At 39.3% G+C, this 21,710-nt stretch overlaps 1 protein-coding gene across 3 annotated transcripts in view; it reads right to left on the reverse strand.

Annotated features, from left to right (window-relative positions):
- Nucleotides 1-1,041: 1,041 nt before the first annotated feature.
- The window catches only part of NETO2 (neuropilin and tolloid like 2), a 61,309-nt gene continuing 40,640 nt past the window's right edge, over nt 1,042-21,710 (reverse strand). Inside the window, exons 8-10 of one of the 3 annotated variants that reach the window (XM_023189592.2) lie at nt 5,616-5,705; nt 5,005-5,118; nt 1,044-3,051 (exon numbers count right to left, since the gene is read on the reverse strand). In XM_023189592.2, coding sequence (XP_023045360.1) covers nt 2,471-3,051; nt 5,005-5,118; nt 5,616-5,705 — 785 coding nt within the window. In that variant the 3' untranslated portion in view covers nt 1,044-2,470. Of the gene's footprint in view, nt 3,052-5,004; nt 5,119-5,615; nt 5,706-21,710 lie in introns of all 3 variants that reach the window. The other 2 variants (XM_023189593.2, XM_023189594.2) reach the window with 2 other exon arrangements.

Genomic DNA, 21,710 nt, shown 5'->3' on the forward strand with positions numbered 1-21,710 from the left:
CACTGAGTGTTAAGATGCACCATTATAATCTCTCTCTGCATTTTGCATCTTTTTTACATTCTGAAGAAATGTTCCTATATACAGACCCTCACGCTGTAGTTCAAGAGGAAATTACCCTCTGCACATAAGTTTGTTTTCTACTGTGAAAAGCAAAAACTGTTTGTTTTAGCAGCCAGAAAATTCAGAATGAAACATTATCTCAACTTTACTTGCTATTTTGACTCATATAAAACTGTGTACTTCTGTTCTGTTTTACTGTTACATGTCTTCTTTAAAGGCTCTGTATTTTGCAGACATCTTCAAGACCTTATAAAATAGAAATCAAATTTCAAAAAGTTACAAGTGACTACAGATAATACAGTTTAGCATACTGTATTATTTGTTACTATAAAGATTAAATATAGGTTTAACAGCTATTTTAAAAAATGAATATAATTTTATGTAGAAAATATGCTAACTTCCCTTTTATCATCATGAATGAGATCATAGTTGTTATATTAAGTATTTATTATGCTGTTCAAATGCTGGCTGGCATAAGTTACCTACTAAAATGCTTATTCAGCATAACTACTGAAAAAACTTAGCTGTCTCTGGTATTAGTTCATTGAATATTATATGCATCCAGTCTTTTCATGTTTCCAAGTTGTATTTTTAAAGCAAGAAACTATGGTGACTTAAAAAAAAAGTTTAAATCATGAATACATTACGTATAGGTTTTTCTGTCTCCTAAATATTATCTACTTTTTTAAAACACATAAACTTTGATATAAGAAAGCATTCTGAGGCAGTGTATATGTGTATCATATTTAGGGTCACAATTTTCACTAATCTGAGAAAACATATATGTAATATTTAAAAGTTAATGAAATCCAGTGAAACTTCAACTTATTTCATTGAGAATTTACTACCAAAATATAGAAAACAAGAATTTACCTCTTTTAAATGGCATGTCTGTATTACTTACAATTTGATAAATGAGTTCCTTTCCATACATACCTTAAGATCCACAACCTCAGTAGCATAAATAACATGATTAAAGGGCAGGTACAATGTATTTTAATATAGGATTTGTGTAGTGATTTAGAGCAATAAATATCACACAGTGAAAAATTTATCACAGACTAAATGCAGTAACAAAAGGAAAGAAAGAGCTTATGTCCACATTACCAAGGTCTTTACAATAAGTTACAGCGTCCAGGTCCAACACAGCATATTTGCATACAAAGCCGCTGATGTGAACACTGAAAGGAATCTGTCCTGTAGGTCTTTCATCTTGATTTAATAAAGTTTGTACAGTATCAAATAATATCAAAAGTCTAAAAAAACACAATGAGCATTTATATTATGTTTATAAATTATTGTTTATATACCATAAAAAAAGTCAAAAGTGCAGTTTAAAAAAAAGTGGAAGTTGTTATTCTTGATAAGAGCTAGAAAAATGTCCTGTCCCAGGTAAGAAGCAATCTCAAGGCTCATCCAGTTTCTAAGGAATTTTAACTCGCATCTAACCTTGGTTACCATATGCGGTAAGCAGTATCAGTAGAACAGGAGCTATGTAACAATCTAGCGAAGAGAAACATTGCAAATATATGTAATTATAGGCCTCTCCCAAAATGAATGAAATGACTTCGTTTACTGGAATGAATGGGCTGTCACTGAATGTGACTATATTTGGGAAACTTCAAAGGCTTGCTAGAAATTTTTATCTTTTTCAAATTGTTAGTCATAGTGGGCAATGGTACCTATATCCCAGGATTATGAAATTTTCCAGTATAATTGAGAAAAAATGTAATTGAAAGGTGATAAATATCATCTATTATTTCTCACAGAAAATAAGGACTAAAGGCCCAGTAATTAAAAGACAGAAGTATAGAGATTAGCCAAGAAGAAACAGATGGATGAAATACAACTGGGTCTTAATTGGCACAGTAACTAGCTGTATTTTGACACATTCAAGAACAAATGCCTATATTGAAGTATGTGGTACATTAACCACTTGTATTTATGTAAGAAACTGAAATGGTAAAACTATAGGCTTATAAAACAAATTAAATTTAGAGAAAGGAAAAATAAAATGTAAAGAAAAATCTTAAAGTTTATTGTGGCATCAAAATATTGACAGAGCTGTATCAGTCAAGAGCAGTCTTCCCGTTGCTAAAACGAATAGGCAGCCTGAGTCTGGCTCCATCTAACCACCTCTTCCAATGCTCTTTAACTGGCGGTGCTTCCTATAAATGACACCAAGCAATAGAGATGATTATTGTTTCCACTGAATAGAGTAAGTTCCTTGATTGGTTTAACATATACAGACTGCCTGAGAGAATAAAAACATCACCATACAATAGGTTAACGGTAAATCAAGGTCTTCGTAGTTGTGATGGGAGAAAAGGGTTGGCTGCTGGAAACAGTATGGTGCCCTGGAGGCTGCGTACATACACACTTAAGAATTCACGTCACCTTTAGCAGAAGATTAGAAGTCAATGGATATGGATGCTTGTGCAGAATCTTCTCGCCCCCTGACATAAATTTCACAGGGAATCTCCTCCATTACTCGGTCTTCCAGGGCCTGCTCAGGGCACTCATGTCCCTGTTTGAAAGTGTAACTACTTTTCTTGAAGGTGCTGTTAAATGTTTTCATTGGCTGTGGTTGTGCAAAGTCATTTCGGAAAGGAAGTTCCATGGAACTGAGGTTGGTCCTGCTTTGTTTGACGCTGGAGGCCTGCGACCCACAGTGGTGGTCATGGATGCAGCGGGAGGCGGTGGAGGAGCGCCGCATCTTCTGGTAGTTGTCCAGTTCTTCCGACAAGTCTGCCAGGTCTGCAGAAATCTCTTTGTCCCTTAGTGAAAACAGTTCATAATGAGGAGGATCAAAGACTTCTTGGAACCCGGTTTTATTAAAAGCAGTTTTGCAAGCCATGACCTTTTTTCGAGGCTGTTTCACTTGTACCAAAATAGAAATAATGAGAAGGACCAAGACAATCCCTGAAGTAATGCCAATAATTGTCCCATGAGTCTTAGTGATTTGTTCAAATACTCCTGCTTTTTTCTTTTCTGTAGAAAGAAAATGAGAAATGTTAAGTGTTCAAAATCCATTAATATGAATCCTGGTACAAGTTAGTAAGGTATTTTTAGGTAAAGCAGAATACTTGGGCCAAATATACTACTAAAGCAGAATACTTGGGCCAAATATACTACAGACAATGCAGTTTACAATGAGGTTTTTAAGCAAATAAAACAACCGTATTAAAATTTCTGTCTACAGTTACCAATCACAGTATAGATGGATAGATTACAGAAAAGATAAAGTTCTTGGTCCGTTTATTCAGAAGTCATACAGATGCATACATTCTGCAAATCAAATCAAATACATAAATACAGACTATGCCAAATAAACACTTTTGTTCTATCAATTTTAGCTTTCTGCTTTATGTTAGGTTTGACCAACTGCCATGTTCAGGTATACCCACATCTACTGATGACCACAGGGAGAGCAAACTAACATCGTCAGACTAACCCGTCCAGTATATTATCATGACCTACTGTTTCTGAATGATTAACTGAAAACACTTCATGTCAAGTATTTATAACAGCCATATCAGATTGCATCACCTTTTCACAGTAAGATATTTATTGAACTCTTATAGCAGGGGTCCTCAACCCCTGGGCCACAGACAGGAACTCGGTCTCACTGCAGGAGGTGAGCTGCGAGGGAGCGAGTGAAGCTGCATCTGTATTTGCTGCTGCTCCCCATCACTCACATGACCCGGAGCGCTGCCTCTTGTCAGATCAGCAGTGGCATTAGATTCTCACAGGAGCAGAAGCCCTATTGTGAACCGTGCGTGTGAGGGATATAGGCTGTGCATTCCTTAGGAGAATCTAATGCCTGATGATCTGTCACTGTCTCCCATCACCCCCAGATGAGACTGTCTAGTTGAAGGAAAACAAGCTCAGGGCTCTCACTGATTCTACATTATGGTGAGTTGTACGATTATTTCATTATATATTACAATGTAATAAAGTACCCAATAAATGTAATGCGCTTAAATCATCCTGAAACCAACACCCCTACCCCACCCCTGTCCCGTGAAAAAATTGTCTTCCACGACACCAGTCCTTGGTGCCAAAAAGGTTGGGGACTGCTGTCTTAGAGGATAAAAGGTGGATCATCTTTAGTTCTGACACAGTGACCTGACAACCAGCTTGCAGACATTCAACCATTACCACAAGCTGCATTTATCTTTCAGTGAGTACACACTGGGAATAGAGTATAGGAAATGTTATGAAATAAAAAAAGCAGTTCATAGAATGTTTCTGTTTTTATGTTGTAAGACGGAGTCTGCAAGTTGATTTTTATTAAATAGCGTTTCCACATACTTCAGGCTAACCTCTAAATTATTTTGACAACTAAATAAGGTACGTTTACAATACAAATGACAAACCTCAACAACAGTAACAAAAATAGGGCAAGGCATACCACTATATCTTTTTTTTTTTTTGAGACGGAGTTTTCGCTTTTGTTGCCCAAGCTGGAGTGCAATGGTGCGACCTCAGCTTACTGCAACCTCCGCCTGCCGGCTTCAAGCGATTCTCCTGCCTCAGCCTCCCGAGCAGCTGGGATTACAGGCATGCGCCACCACGCCTAGCTAATTTTTTGTATTTTTAGTAGAAACGGGGTTTCATCGTGTTAGCCAGGTTGGTCTCAAACTACTGACCTCAGGTGATCTGCCCACCTCAGCCTCCCAAAGTGCTGGGATTACAGGCATAAGCCACTGCACCCGGCCACAATACACTTTAGAACTTAACAGTTTGTAGACAAAAATTGCTTTCGTTTAGAGTATTTTTCTTTGTTTTCACCACATCCCAGGTGTATGATCCATTTAAATGTTTCCATTTCTGTCAAAGCAGCTATGCTAAGCACTGTTGTAGAAAATAACATTTTAAGTTCTTAATGAAGGATAATAGCCACTCTTTTCTCAAAAAGGTTGGCCTTTACATCAAACTCACCTTTACAGTGATTTTCATCCCAAGGGTATGCACAATTTTGGACACCATTACAGACTAAAGAATTATTGATGCACATGTTGCTATGGCAAAAGAAAGTGCTGCTTGTGCAGGGAGCTGCAGGAAGAGAAAACAGTGTTGCGAAGAGCAGGCATACCACCCGATTTTGATTTATTTCATACATAACAAATCTGACTTTATGAGTACTTTCTTACCACAAAGGCCTTTCTTTGAATAAACTCTGTACTATTCAAACAATAAGACAAACGTCAATATTCTCTGATGCTGGCTCATTCAAACTTTTTCTTATGCTAGCCCCCAAAAGGTCACTTTTAATGTAATGATAATGAATGTATTTTCAATGGTTCTTATGGAACCAGTATACAGTCTGCTAAATTTTTTTTCAAAATGTTGAAAGACAATGTTGGCAAGGATGTGGAGACACTGGAACCCTTCTGTAGTGAGGGTGAGAATGTAAAATGGTGCAGTCGTTGTGGAAAATTATCTGGAGGCTCCTCAAAAAGTTAAACATAGAACTACCTTATGATCCAGCAATTTTACTTTTAGCTACCTACTCCAAAGAACTGAAACCAGGAACTCAGTTACTTGCATACCAATGTTCACAGCAGCATTATGCACAACAGCCAGAAGGTGGGAACAAACAAAATGCCCATTGATGGGTGGACAGATAAACAATGTGACATCTACAAGACAATGGAATGTGATTCGGTCATAAAAATAAATGAAATTATGATACATACACCAAGGACAAAGCCACATATTTCACTTAGCATAATTATTTCTAATTACTTTTTTTTTTTTTTTTGAGATGGAGTCTCGCTCGTCGCCAGGCTGGAGTGCAGTGGTGTGATCTTGGCTCACTGCAACCTCCACCTCCCAGGTTCAAGTGATGCTCCTGTGTCAGCCTCCTGAGTAGCTGGGACTATAGGCACGCGGCATGCCCGACTAATTTTTGTATTTTTAGTAGAGACGGGTTTTCACTGTGTTGGCCAGGCTGGTCTTGAACTCCTGACCTCGTGATCCGCCCGCCTCAGCCTCCCAAAGTGCTGGGATTACAGGCGTGAGCCACCGCGCCCGGCCCTATAATTACATATTAACTATTGTATGAAAAATATGGTATGATTCCACTTATTGAGGAGCCTAGAAGAGGCAAATTCATAGAGACAGAAAGTAGAATAGAGGTTACCAGGGTCCAGAAAGAGGCAGGAATGGGGAGGTGATGTTTAATGGGTACAGTTTCAGTTTGGGAAGACAAAAACTTTCTGAATATGGAAAGTGGTAACGGTTGCACAATAATGTGAATGTACTTAATGCTACTGAACCATACACTTAAAATGGCTAAAATAATACATTTTGTTATGTATATTTTACCCATAATAAAAAAATCCAATCTTCTGGATTCAAAAAAATTGTCTGAAGGACACTAAAGGTATATGGAATATATATCATATAATTTCCTACTTGTGTAAGTTGTTCCTTCAGCCTGGAATGGCTCCTTCTTTCTCTTTTTGGCGGCCACCTACTCATCTTTCAATATCATCTCAAATGTTACCGTCTGTGAAAATCCCCTTGCTTCTCTGGGGTAGCCAGTCGCTCCTGTGTGTTCCTGTCACACTCCACATACTCCTCTACTTGGCACCTCCCCTTGTGTATGTAAACCTTTGTTAGAATGGATTATTATTAGTCAGTGTGCTTACTTCTATTAGGAAATAAACTCCTAGCTTGGAGGCAGAAGTCCAACAAAGTAGTATTCAGTATTTCAGTGTAAAGAAACAAACAAAACATATGAAAGTCAAGAAGTGAGGCAGCTTATTATTTTCCCATTCAGTACGACAGAAGCCCAAAAACCTTAGCCATTTTTTTTTCTTTTTGAGATGGAGTCTTGCTCTGTTGCCCAGGCTGAAGTGCAGTGGCGTGATTGCAGCTCACTGCAGCCTCCCAGGTTCAAGCAATTCTCCTGCCTCAGCCTCCCTGAGTAGCTGGGACTAGAGGCACATGTCACCACTCCCAGCTAATCTGTGTATTTTTAGTGGAGATGGGGTTTAACCATGTTGGCCAGGCTGGTCTTGAACTCCTGACCTTATGTGATCTGCCTGCCTCAGCCTCCCAAAGTGTTGGGATTACAGGCATAAGCCACTGTGCCTGGTCCAAAAACCTTAATAATTTTGACTTCTAAAATTAGAATTGGACAAAATGTATTTCCTGCCTAAAAGATTCTGTACTTGTGATTTTCAGAAAATATTTGCTGCACCAAGGAGGGAGAATCGAATATTGCTCTATGTTATACTGACATATCTCAAATATTTTTTAGTTTTCAGAAGGTTTTTCAAGATACAGTTAGTATCTAAAATTTTACTTGACTAATGAGATTTTTTTCTAAATATTACCTTTCTTTTAATAAATATATAATAAATGTAATTTTAAAAACAGCCATGAGCATTATTTTTTTTTTTTTCCCTCCAAAGAGAAGACTCTTTCTTTAGAGTGCAGTCATAGGAAGTTTGGAATATCTGACCACATTCTCCAATTGCAGTACATTATTAATAAAAAAACTGACAGTTTTTCATTCATCTGTCTTACCCACTTTGTCTATTTCAAAATGGGCCGTGTGAACATGGGCTGGAAAAACAGGCATTTATTAGGTACTAGATAACTCCAAAACATAATCTGACAAATATAGGTCCACAGTGAATATCCAAAATTGCTTTGGTATTGAGTATGACTATAATCTCTCTTTAAGCAGAATGCCTAAATGGTATTATTCACCCAAGTTCCAGTACAACAGGTTAAAAATTTATAGTCATTATGAACTAGGGTTCGTTTATCCCCTCCCCATCCTCACTGTAAGCCAATCTGCAGTTGAGTTCAGACTTCTTTTTCTATATACAGTTCAACAGTCTTCACACTGAACTGTTAAGCTTGTTTACCTGCGGAGTACTCATCCGCTGCAGTTCAAAAGTATGAGAACCCCTTGGTGGCTGACATAACTGAAGGAGTCCACAATAGCTATGAACTGTGAAGGAACTTGGGAAACAGCACCATGGAGCAGAAAGCAGAAAAAAACAACGGGCTAGTAATCAATAAAAATGGTTTCTATCATCAGTTAATCCACATTTTAAGGTATTTAACCTCCTTGGGCCTCGGCTTCCTCTTTTAAAATGAAGGGGATGGAATACAGTGTATCTCAGACCTCTGGTTCTAAAATTTGATGAGATTATGGAAGTAGTGGTCTCAATCATGATACTTCTGTTTTAGATTTAAGTTCAAATGATGTATATATCTCATAAGTAATTTATCCAGAAATGGCTAACCTGTCAAAATGGTATCACTAAAACCACTGAAATAATTACTTCATGATTCTTAGATAACATTGATGGTTCCAGCTCATCGGAAAGACAACAGGTGTCAGTTACACATGCCATCATATTGAGGGCTGGGGAGTGTATGGTGGTGTTTTATTCACGCTACAAAATTAGCTAGTGCATCTACTTGGGTTTGTCATAGATATCATAAAACTGTATTATACTGATGGGGGCACTGAAAAATATTAAAAAATGGCCAAGAGAAACAGGCACCATTTTTGATTTCCTCATTTCTACAAACTGGAGTTTCTTTTTTTAATTTATATAGCACACTGTAATTCTATTACATACAATATAATTGTATATTATGTTCTATTCTACTACCTATTTTATCTAGTTCACAAAAAGGGGATGCAGGAAAGATGAGCCATTTTCAACACAGGCTGAATGAGGTAATACACAGCACTGTGGGTCCTTGGCATTCGGATTTCATGAATAAAACTATCATTGGTTTTCAAGGTTTATCTACAGAACATTATGTGACCCCCCCTTTGATGGCTCTTTATAACTTCAAACGTGGCCTTAAAGACAGGTTTACCACTCCGTGTTCATCACTGATTGAGCAGTGAGAGGAAAATGTCTTCAGTTTTTATTATAAATTCTTTACAACTGCTCTCCATATTATTTAAAGCGATTAGAAAACAGCACTGATATTGTCAGATTTTGTTTCATAGAAATGTGAGTTATATTAATAATTACACCTACATTAACCTTTATGGCTTTTCACTGGGTGAGCATGGCTGGTGGAAATGACAATCAAGCATCAGTTATTGATACGGGATTTTAATGGTATGCTTCAATTCAAATAATAAAATGATTGAACTACAAGTCTTTATATAAATAAAACCAAAAATAGTGCCAGTTATTAACTCCACTTATAGCCTGAGGACTCTCTACCTTCTGCCATTCCTCACTGCTGGGTCACGGTGTGGAAAGGAAGGGGAGGGCTGGGATTTTGTGTCTCCCCCAATTTCAAAGAGATGTGGCAATGATGCTGAAGGATGGCTGTCCTTCAGCAAAGGCTGCAGGGGGTCCACGGGCAGTATGTCACCGAAAATCATATTACGGGTTTATTCTAATAAAAATATCTGCTGCTGCTTTCACAGTTCTAGTCCTAGAAATTATTTTCCTAAAATCGTATCTTTCTTAAAGAGTGAGGTATATATTAGTATTCAGTGCCTGGGAAGAAGCCAAATATATCCTGATTGCTATTCTGTATCATCCATTTTAGCAAAATTATTCTATTTCAGTTATATCTGCAATCAACAATGGGTAGGCATGAACTGAATCTCTCATGCAGAATTAGCCCATTTATATAAATCTCTTCTGAAATACTAATTGTTTCCATGGGTGAAATCGTAACAATTACAAATCACAGCTTAGAGGAGAACAAAAGAAACAGTTCAATAATTTGAATTAGTGATAAGCATGAAAAAATTTAATTGGAGCTCTGAAATTTGCTTTCCAAATGGAGGTTTTTCCAGCTGGCTCGTTTTTAAAAAACTCTGTTAAATCCCTTATTTTAATCACACACACATTTTCTGAAGGGGCAGCTTTCTTCTTGTTCTTGGGTAATAAAGGTAAATTTGGGATACGAAGTTAAATCTATTGCAGCCTTACAATTTAAACTTAAGTCTTACATTTGGTGATTAGTTAATATAAAGATATCACTTGAGGGAGGCTTTTCACCTGTTTAATTATCAAGATTTGTATTAACAAAACAAAAAATTAGTGTATACAGAGAAAATACCTTAACTAAAACACATCAAAGAAGAATTTCTCATCATGGATATAGACCAGTGCTGTCCAAAATAAATATGTGAGTAAAAAATGTGAGCAAGTAGCCACATTAAAAAGCAGAAAAGAAATTGGTGGAATTAATTTGACTTATATAGTTTATTTAACCCAACATATCTGCGCAGAAATAGTTAACATTATAGCAGGCCTCAGGGTGCTACCTTTGAAAGGTGCTGCTTGCAAGACTGGCCCTTGGGTGCCATCCATTCCCTAACAGATAAGGGTACTGCATTGTACCTAGACTTTGTATAAAACATGTCATTTATGCCAAATACTTGCTTTCCTGCTAAGAGTTTGAAATTTTGATACATGCAAAGCAGAGGGTGCCTATGTGACCAGACCCTGATAAGAACCTTGGGTGCTGAGTCTCTAATGGGCTTCTCTGGGCAGAAACACTGCATGTGTGCTACTGCATTTTTATTTTTATTTTTGGAGACAGTCTTGCTCTGTTGCCCAGGCTGGAATGCAGTGGCATGATTCATAGCTCACTGCAGCCTCAACCTCTGGGGCTCAAGTGATCCTCCTGTCTCAGCCTCCAGAGTAGCTGGAACCACAGGCGTGCACCACCATGCTCAACTCATTTAAAACTGTATTTTTGGTTTTTTTTTTTTGTAGAGATGTTGTCCCATTATATCGCCCAGGCTGGTCTCAAGCAATCTTTCCACCTTGGCCTCCCAAAGAGCTGGGATTACAGGTGTGAGCCACTATGTCCAGCCCATGCACATTTGCCATTGTTGGAGAAACAGGCATACTCAGAATGCCCCTCATGGAAAGGACGCGGTACGCGGACCTGCGCAAGGATAGGTCCAAACCCTGGCAGCTTCTCCCTGGTGGCTCCCTTTTGTTGTCATCCATCCCAGCTGGGAGTGTAGTACAAATAAATGCTGGGTCCTAGAGTCCTTCCAGCAAGGCACCTAACATGGGGGTGCTGTTGGAAGCTCTGAAACAATTTCCTAAATATTCTCATTTTAACACATAGCATAAAATACTGTTAGTGAAATACTTTACATTCTTTATTTCATACCAAGCCTCTGACATCTGGGAGTTGTTTTTATAATGATAGCACACGTCAGTTTAGATGGGCCATGTTACAAGTGCTCAGAGGCTGCAGGTGGCTGGCGGACACTGGACCGGACAGCACACATGCAGAGGCTGGGCACATAGAAACTGAGGGAAAAATAAGAAGGCTAAAAGGCTTTCTTGTTAGCTACATCTTTGTATAAAGCACTGATTTGCAGTTATTTGACATAGTGAAACAGCCTCTGCATAGTTTTTTAAGTCTGAAAAGTTCTCAAATTTAAAAAGGTTTAGGAACATGCTCAGGTTCTCTCCCTGGTGAAGGAAGTGGCAGCAGCAAAGTTCACTCTCAGCAAATGCCACCATGAGCTCCTGACATTTCCAGCTGCCCAAGGAGCTCACCATGTCCAAAACATGACACTTTCCCCATCTTGTCTGTTCAGTTTTCATTTTCCAAGTCAGTCAGACTCAAAATTGTAGGTGTCTGACTCATTCTTTTAGCCTTCATTGAATGGGTCATTGAATCCTGTGGATTCCGCTTCCCCACTCTTCTTTGTCCTCACTGCCCCTGCTTAGGTTCAGACCTCCAGGGCTTCCCGCTGTGACTATGGAAGTAAACTCTTAACTCAACTCCAACCCCCAGCTAAGGCACAGCACTGAAGATGTTACTATATAGTGCCAACTCCCTGATGCCTGTAAGATGAGTCTACATTTTCCCTTTGATTTTTTTCAAAGAGCTTCATATTCCAGTTTTTTTTTTTTTTTGAGACGGAGTCTCGCTCTGTCGCCCAGGCTGGAGTGCAGTGGTGCAATCTCGGCTCACTGCAAGCTCCGCCTCCTGGGTTCACGCCATTCTCCTGCCTCAGCCTCCTGAGTAGCTGGGACTACAGGCGCCACGCCACCACGCCCGGCTAACTTTTTGTGTTTTTAGTAGAGACAGGGTTTCACCGTGTTAGCCAGGATGGTCTCGAACTCCTGACCTCGTGATCCGCCCGCCTCAGCCTCCCAAAGTGCTGGGATAACAGGCGTGAGCCACCGCGCCCGGCCCATATTCCAGTTTTAATCTACTTTTCCTGCCTCCTTTCTCTGCCACTCCCTCTACCACACACTTCTTGTGGCCCACCTTAGCTCTGCTTCAATGCTTTGCCCATTTTATTGCTTCTGTCTAAAACAACAGCCTCAATGAACATTTCTACCTTCAAAATACACCTACTCTCAAGGACACACTCAAAGGACCTGCACTCAAACACCACCTCCTCCATAACTGATGCTGTCTGTTCGAAGGAACTTGGATATTTAACAGGAGAACACTTTGCTTTATGTCTCAAAGGGTCTTCATTACGGTCAATCCTGCACTGTCACTATTTGCCTATGTCACCTTACCTGATTGGAAAACCCTTTAGGGCATAGGGCAGGTCCTGTTCCATGCATGTTTGTATCCTCCTAGCATCAAACACAGTACCTCACATGACAAATGCCAAAGAAGTGAATGGAAAGCAGGTAGGAAGGCTAGTTGACTAAACTGGCTTCATAACCCAATTGACCATTTGGCATCTCATGAAGACCTTTAAATTTCTGGATAGAAGAGTTCATATAAGAAAACCTGTATATGGTCATAAACAGTCTTGATTTTAATACAGAATCCATGGAATAATATAATGCCTTGAAATTTTAAGATTCAGAAAAACTATTAATTTTCAAATTTGTCAAAAATATCTGATATCTTACTGTTACACTTTTGTATTTACAAACTCTGTATTTGCACAAATCATACAGCTTACCATTACACCACATTCCTCAGTCAGGATATAAAAGCTAAAATATTTGTTTCTTTTCATGACAACAGATAAGATACACCACTTATAATTTTAAAATAAATGTGAACATACAAACTCAACTATATCTGGGCAGTTCAGATGGGTCTTAAAATGGTATTTTTCTTCATACAGGAGATGAATCTGAGGAAACAGACAGTTGGGAGAGGCTAACCAGCCCTGCCCAAATGTAGATTAAAGTTAAGGGCCATTCGAATTCAAGTAAAAAAATGATGTTATATTGGAAAGCAGATTTTGCCAAAGCTACTATAATATGATCTGTACTTATGATAAGCAAAATTTAACAAAATTAGTAAGTACTAATGTATCCCTTGGACTTTTTTTTTTAATCCTTAGCTAATTGGCTGAGGAGTTTAAGGAGATAGAAAAGCAAAGAAACATAGCAGAAACAGTTTTTCCTGGTGGTATTTTATTCACTTGATTTTTCAGGAACCTAAAGAAAGGTTTTGTTTATTTATTTTTTTGAGACGGGGTCTTGCTTTGTCACTCAAGCTGGAGTGCAGTGGTGCAATCTTAGCTCACTGCAACTTCTGCCTCCTGGGCTCAAGCAATCCTCCCATCTCAGTCCCCTCAGTGGTGCATACCACCACGCCCAGCTAATTTTTGTATTTTCAGTAGAGATGGGGTTTCACCATGTTGGCTAGGCAGGCTGGTCTCAAACTCCTGAGCTTAAGCGATCCACCCGCCTCGGCCCCACAAAAGCTGGAATTACATGTATGAGCCACTGTGCCTGGCGTAGGAACCCAAAGAAGAATCCTAAAATCTGTCCTTAACATTTCTCCACTTTTAAGTTGTGGGGGTTGTCTGTATATGAGCTACAACCTTTAATAAGAAAAACTTTCCACATGCTTACAAAATAGTGAAGATAATTTTTAAAAACTTAAAGCAGTTCATAAAAACACAATATCCACGGTAACCACAAGAACATATTTATAAAATACACACAAAAGGAAATGTGAAGGGAATCAAAACTTATCACTACAAAAAAATCAATCAAAGAAAAGAAGGCAGTAGTGGAGGAAATGAGAGACAACAAAGCTATAGACACACAGAAAACAAGCAAAGTGACAGAAGTCCTTCCTCATCAGCAATTCAACAAATAAACTCTCCAATCAAAAGAAGAGATTGCAGAATTGATGGAAAATAACAAGACCCAACTATATGCTGCCTGTAGGACACTCACTTTAAAGATACAAAAAAGTTGAAAGTAAAAGGATGGACAAAGATATTCCATGCAAATAGTTGCTAAAAGACAGCTGGGGGGTGGCAATACTAGTCTTGGATAAAAAAGGACATGGTATATTGATAAAAGGGTCAATTCACCCAGAAGATATAACAATTATAAACATATATGGACTAAAAACAAAGGAGCCCTAAAATATACAAAACAAACATTGACAGAACTGATGGGAGAAGTAGACACTTGTACAATAGTAATTGGAGATTTCAACACCCCACTTTCAATAAAGGATAGAATGACCAGGCAGAATATCAATCAGAAAATAAAGGACCTGAACACCACTATAGACCAAATGGACCTAATATATACAGAAAATTCCACCCAATAACAGAATACACATTTTTCTCAAGTATACATCAGACAGTCTCTAGAATAGACTACGTATGTTCAGCCACAAAACAAGTCTTAATATATTTTAAATGACTGAAATAATATAAAATTTATTTTCAAATCAAAATGGAATGAAACTAGATATCAACAACTGAAGGGAAATGAAAAAATTCACAAGTCTGTGTAAATTAAACTACACACTCTTACAAAACTTTTAAACTTGTGATTTCGAAAAAGAAATCCAAGGGAAATTATAAGACACCTTGAGACAAATGAAACCCAAAACATGCCAAACTTATGGGGAGTAGGAAAAGGGAAATTTACACCTGTAAATGCCTATGTTAAAAAAGAAGAAACAACTTAGATCAACAGCCTAACTTTATACCTTAAGGAACTAGAGAAAGAAGACAAACTAAATTCAAAGCTAGCAGAAGTAACAAAATAATAAAGACTAGAGTGACAATAAATAAAACAGAAAACAGAAAAAGAGCAAAAACCCAAAACTTGGTTCTTTGAAAAGATCAACAAAACTGACAAACCTTTGGCTAGAATTATTAAGAACAAAAAGACTCAAATTATTAAAATCAGAAATGCAACTGGAGACATTACTACAGATCTTACATACATAGAAAGAATCCTAAGTGAATACTAAGAACAACTGTATGCTAACAAACTGACAACCTAGAGGAAATGGACAAATTCCTAGAAACACACAATCAAACAAAACTGCAAAATGAAGCCAAAGAAAATCTGAATAGGCCTAAAACTAGCAAGGAGATTAAACAAAGAACCCAGAACTTCTCAACAAGGAAAGGCTCTGGATCACATGGCTTCACTGGTGAATTCTACTAAACAGGTAAAGAATTAACACCAATCGGTTGATTCCTGGGCATGATGGCTGAATAGGAACAGCACCAGTCTGCAGCTTCCCATGAGATCAAGGCAGAAGGCAGGTGATTTCTACATTTCCAACTGAGGTACCTGGCTCATCTCATTGGGACTGGTGAGACAATGGGTACAGCCCACGGAGGGCAAGAAGGAGCAGGGTGGAGGGTCACCTCACCTGGGAAGCGCAAGAGGTTGGGGCACTACCTCCCTTAGCCAAGGGAAGCCATGAGGGATGGTGCATTCCGGCCCAGATACTAAACTTTTCCCATGGTCTTCACAACCCACAGACCAGAAGATTCCCTTGGGTGCCTACACCACCAGGGACCTGGGTTTCAAGCATAAAACTGGCGGCCATTTGGGCAGACACTGAGCTAGCTGCAGGAGTTTTTTTTCATACCCCACTGGTGCCTGGAACGCCAGCAAGACAGAACCACTCACTCCCCTGGAAAGGGGGCTGAAGCGAGGGAGCCAAGTTGTCTAGTTCAGCAGATCCCACCCTCCCCGCCACCCCCACGGAGCCCTTCAGACTAAGATCCACTGGCTTGAAATTCTCACTGCCAGCACAGCAATCTGAAGTCGAACTGGAAGCTTGGTAGGGGGATGGGCATCCGCCATTACTGTGGCTTCAGTAGGTGGTTTTCCCCTCATAGTGTAAACAAAGCCACCGGGAAATTTGAACTGGGCAGAACCCACTGCAGCTCAGCAAAGCTGCTGTAGCCAGACTGCCTCTCTAGATTACTCCTCTTTGGGCAGGGCATCTCTGAAAGAAAGGCAGCAGCCCCAGTCAGGGGCTTATAGATAAAACTCCCATCTCCCTGGGACAGCACCTGGGGGAAGGGGTGGCTGTGGGTGCAGCTTCAGCAGACTTAAACGCTCCTGCCTGCCTACTGCTACTGCTCTGAAGAAAGTAGCAGACCTCCCAGCACAGCACTCGAGCTCTGCTAAGGGACACACTGACTCCTCAAGTGGGCACCCCTGTGCCTCCTGACCGGGAGATACCTCCCAGCAGGGGTCGACAGACATCTCACACAGGAGAGCTCCAGCTGGCATCTGGTGGGTGCCCTTCTGGGACAAAGCTTCCAGGAAAGGAAAAGGCAGCAATCTTTGCTATTCTGCAGCCTCCACTGGTGATATCCAGGCAAACAGGGTCTGGAGTGGACCTCCAGCAAACTCTGGCAGACCTGCAGCAGAGGGGCCTATTAGAAGGAAAACTAACAGAAAAGAATAGCATCAATATCAATAAAATGGGCATCCATGCATAAACCACATCCGAAGGTCACCAACATCAAAGAACAAAGGTAGATAAATCCATGAAGATAAGGAAAAACAGTGCAAAAAGGTTGAAAATTCCAAAAACCACAATGCCTCTTCTCCTCCAAAGGATCACCACCCCTCGCCAGCCAGGGAACAAAACTGGATGGAGAATGAGTTTGACGAATTGACAGAAGTAGGCTTCACAAGGTGGGTAGTAACAAACTTTTCCGAGCTAAGGGAGCATGTTCTAACCCAATGCAAAGAAGCTAAGAACCTTGAAAAAAGGTTAGAGGAATTGCTAACTAGAACAACCAGTTTAGAGAAGAACATAAATGACCTGATGGAGCTGAAAAACATAGCATGAGAACTTCGTGAAGCATACGTAAGTATCAACAGCTGAAAGGATTAAGTGGAAGAAAGGATATCAGAGATTGAAGATCAGCTTAATGAAATAAAGCAGGAAGACAAAATTAGAGAAAAAAGAAAGAAAAGGAACAAAGTCTCCAAGAAATATGGGACTATATGAAAAGACCAAACCTATGTTTGACTGGTGTACCTGAAAGTGACAGGGAGAATGGAACCAAGTTGGAAAACACATTTCAGGATATTATCCAAGCAAACCTTCCCCAAACTGGCGACGCAGGCCAACATTCAAATTCAGGAAATACAGAGACCACCACAAAGATACTCCTGGAGAAGAGCAACCCCAAGACACATAATCGTCAGATTCACCAAGGTTGAAATGAAGGAAAAAATGTTAAGGGCAGCCAGAGAGAAAGGTCTGGTTACCCACAAAGGGAAGTCCATCAGACTAACAGCAGATCTCTCTGCAGAAACCCTACAAGTCAGAAGAGAGTGGGGGCCAATATTCAACATTATTTTTTGTGTGTGTGTGATGGAGTCTCGCTCTGTCACGGTGGTGTGATCTTGGCTCACTGCAACCTCTGTCTCCTGGGTTCAATGGGTTCAAGCAATTCTCTCAGCCTCACGAGTAGCTGGGATTACAGGTGCCCGCCAGCACGCCCAGCTAATTTTTGTATTTTTAGTAGAGATGGGGTTTCACCATCTTGGCCAGCTGGTCTTGAACTCCTGACCTCGTGATCCACCAGCCTTGGCTTCCCAAAGTGCTGGGATTACAGGTGTGAGCAACCGCACCCAGCCTCAACATTCTTAAAGAATGTTCAACCCAGAATTTCATATCCAGCCAAACTAAGCTTCATAAGCAAAGGAGAAATAAAATCCTTTACAGACAAGCAAATGCTGAGAGACTTTGTCACCACCAGGCCCGCCTTACAAGAGCTCCTGAAGGCAGCACTAAATATGGAAAGGAAAAACTGGTACCAGCCACTGCAAAACATACCAAATTATAAAGACTATCAACACTATGAAGAAACTGCATCAACTAATGGGCAAAATAACCAGCTACCATCAAAATGACAGGATCAAATTCACACATGACACCTTAAATGTTAATGGGCTAAATGCCCCCAATTAAAAGACACAGACTGGCAAATTGAAGAGTCAAGACCCATCAGTGTGATGTATTTAGGAGATCCAACTCATGTGCAAAGACACACATAGGCTCAAAATAAACAGATGGAGGAATATTTACCAAGCAAATGGCAAGAAAAAAAAAAAAAAAAATCAGAGGTTGCAATCCTAGTCTCTGATAAAACAGACTTTAAACCAACAAAGATTAAAAAAAAGACAAAGAAGGGCATTACAGGGATCAATGCTGAAGGGTAAAGGGATCAATGCAACAAGAGCTAACTATCCTAAATATATATATGCACCCAATACAGGAGCACCCAGATTCATAAAGCAAGTTCTTAGAGACCTACAAAGAGACTTAGACTCCCACACAATAATTGTGAAAGACTTTAACAACCCATTGTCAATATTAGACAGATAACGAGACAGAAAATTAACAAGGATATCCAGGACTTGAACTCAGCTCTGGACCAAGCGGACCTAATAGATATCTACAGAACTCTTCAACCCAAATCAACAGTATACACTCTTCTCAGCACCACATCACGCTTATTCTAAAACTGACCACATAATTGGAAGTAAAACACTCCTTAGCAAATGCAAAAGAACAGAAATCATAACAAATAGTCTCTCGGACCACAGTGCAATCAAATTAGAACTCAGGATTAAGAAACTCACTCAAAACCACACAACTACATGGAAACTGAACAACCTGCTCCTGAATGACTACTGGGTACATAACAAAATTAAGGCAGAAATAAGTAAGTTCTTTGAAACCAATGAGAACAGACACAACGTACCAGAAATCTCTGGGACACAGCTAACACAGTGTTTAGAGGGAAATTTATAGCACTAAATGCCCACAGGAGAAGGTGGGAAAGATATAAAATTGACACCCTAACATCACAATTGAAAGAACTAGAGAAGCAAGAGCAAACACATTCAAAAGCTAGCAGAAGACAAAATAACTAAGATCAGAGCAGAACTGAAAGAGATAGAGACACAAAAAAAATCCTTCAAAAAATCAATGAATCCAGGAGCTGGTTTTTTGAAAAGATTAACAAAATAGATAGACCGCTAGCCAGACTAATAAAGAAGAAAAGAGAAGAATCAAATAGACACAATAAAAAATGATAAAGGAGATATCACCACTGATCCCACAGAGATAGAAACTACCATCAGAGAATACTATAAACATCTCTATGCAAATAAACTAGAAAATCTAGAAGAAATGGATAAATTCCTGGACACATACACCCTCCCAAGACTAAACCAGGAAGAAGTCAAATCCCTGAATAGATCAATAACAAGTTCTGAAATTGAGGCAATAATTAATAGCCTACCAACCAACAAATGCCCAGGACCACATGGATTCACACCCGAATTCTACCAGAGGTACAAAGTGGAGCTGGTATCACTCCTTCTGAAAGTATTCCAAACAACAGAAAAGAGGGACTTCTCCCTAACTCACTTTATGAGGCCAGCATCTTCCTGGTAACAAAACCTGGTAGAGACACAACAAAAAAGAAAATTTCAGGCCAATATCCCTGATGAACGTCGATGTGAAAATCCTCAGTAAAATTCTGGCAAATTAAATCCAGCAGCACATCAAAAACCTTATCTACCACAATCAAGTCAGCTTCATCCCTCGGATGCAAGGCTGGTTCAACATACACAAATCAATCACATAAACAGACCCAATGAGAAAAATCACATTTTTATCTCAATAGATGTAGAAAAGGCCTTCTATAAAATTCAACACTCCTTCATGCTAAAAACTCTCAATAAACCAGGTATTGATGGAACGTATCTCAAAATCATTAGAGTGATTTATGACAAACCCACAGCCAATATCACACTGAATGGGCAAAAGCTGGAAGCATTTCCTTTGAACACCGGAACCAGACAAGGATACCCTCTCTCACCACTCCTATTCAACATGGTATTGGAGGTTCTGGCCAGGGCAATTAGGCAAGATAAAGAAATAAAGGATATTCAAACAGGAAGACAGGAAGTTAAATTGTCTCTGTTTGCAAATGACATGATTGTATATTTAGAAAACCCCATGGTCTCAGCCCAAAATCTCCTTAAGCTGATAAGCAACTTCAGCAAAGTTTCAGGATACAAATCAATGTGCAAAAATCACAAGCATTCCTATACACCAATAGGTGTATAGACAAACAGAGAGCTAAATCATGAATGAACTCCCATTCACAACTGCTAAAAAGAGAATAAAATACCTAGGAATACAACTTACAAGGGATGTGAAAGACCTCTTCAAGGGGAACTACAAACCACTGCTCAAGGAAATAAGAGAGGACACAAATGGAAAAACATTCCATGCTCATGGATAGGAAGAATCAATATCGTGAAAATAGCCATACTGCCCAAAGTAATTTATAGATTCAATGCTATCCCCATCAAGTTACCATTTGACTTTCTTCACAGAATTAGAAAAAACTAGTTTAAATTTCGTATGGAACCAAAATGGAGCCTGTATAGTCAAGACAATCCTAAGCAAAAAAACAAAGCTGGAGGCATCATGCTTCCTGACTTAAAACTATACCACAAGGCTACAGTAACCAAAACAGCAAGGTATTGGTACCAAAACAGATATATAGACCAATGGAACAGAATAGAGGCCTCAGAAATAATGCCACATATCTACAACCATCTGATCTTTGACAAATCTGACAAAAACAAGCAATGGGGAAAGGATTCCCTATTTAATGGTATTGGGAAATCTGGCTAGCCATATGCAGAAAACTCAAACTGGACCCCTTCCAGAAACTGGACCTTATACAAAAATTAACTCAAGGTGGACTAAAGACTTAAACCTAAGACCTAAAACCACAAAAACCCTAGAAGAAAACCTAGGCAATACCATTCAGGAGATAGGCATGGGCAAAGGCTTCATGACTAAAACACCAAAAGCAATGGCAACAAAAGACCAAAAGCAATGGCAACAAAAGCCAAAATTGGCAAATGGATCTAACTAAACTAAAGAGCTTCTGCACAGCAAAAGAAACTATTATCACAGTGAACAGGCAACCTACAGAATGGGGGAAAATTTTTGCAATCTATCCATCTGACAAAGGGCTAATATCCAGAATCTACAAGGAACTTAAACAAATTTACAAGAAAAAAAATATCAACCCCATCAAAAAGTAGGTGAGGGATATGAACAGACACTTCTCAAAAGAAGACATTTATGCAGCCAACAAAGATATGAAAAAAAGCTCATCATCACTGGTCATTAGAGAAATGCAAATCAAAACCACAATGAGATACCATCTCACGCCAGTTAGAATGGCTACCACTAAAAAGTCAGAAAACAAGAGATGCTGGAGAGCATGTGGAGAAACAGTGCTTTTACACTGTTGGTGGGAGTGTAAATTAGTTCAACCATTGTGGAAGAGTGTGGAGACTCCTCAAGGATCTAGAACTAGAAATACTATTTGACTCAGCAATCTC

Source organism: Piliocolobus tephrosceles, chromosome 17 (assembly GCF_002776525.5).
Source record: "Piliocolobus tephrosceles isolate RC106 chromosome 17, ASM277652v3, whole genome shotgun sequence".
In the NCBI taxonomy this organism is placed as follows: domain Eukaryota; kingdom Metazoa; phylum Chordata; class Mammalia; order Primates; family Cercopithecidae; genus Piliocolobus; species Piliocolobus tephrosceles.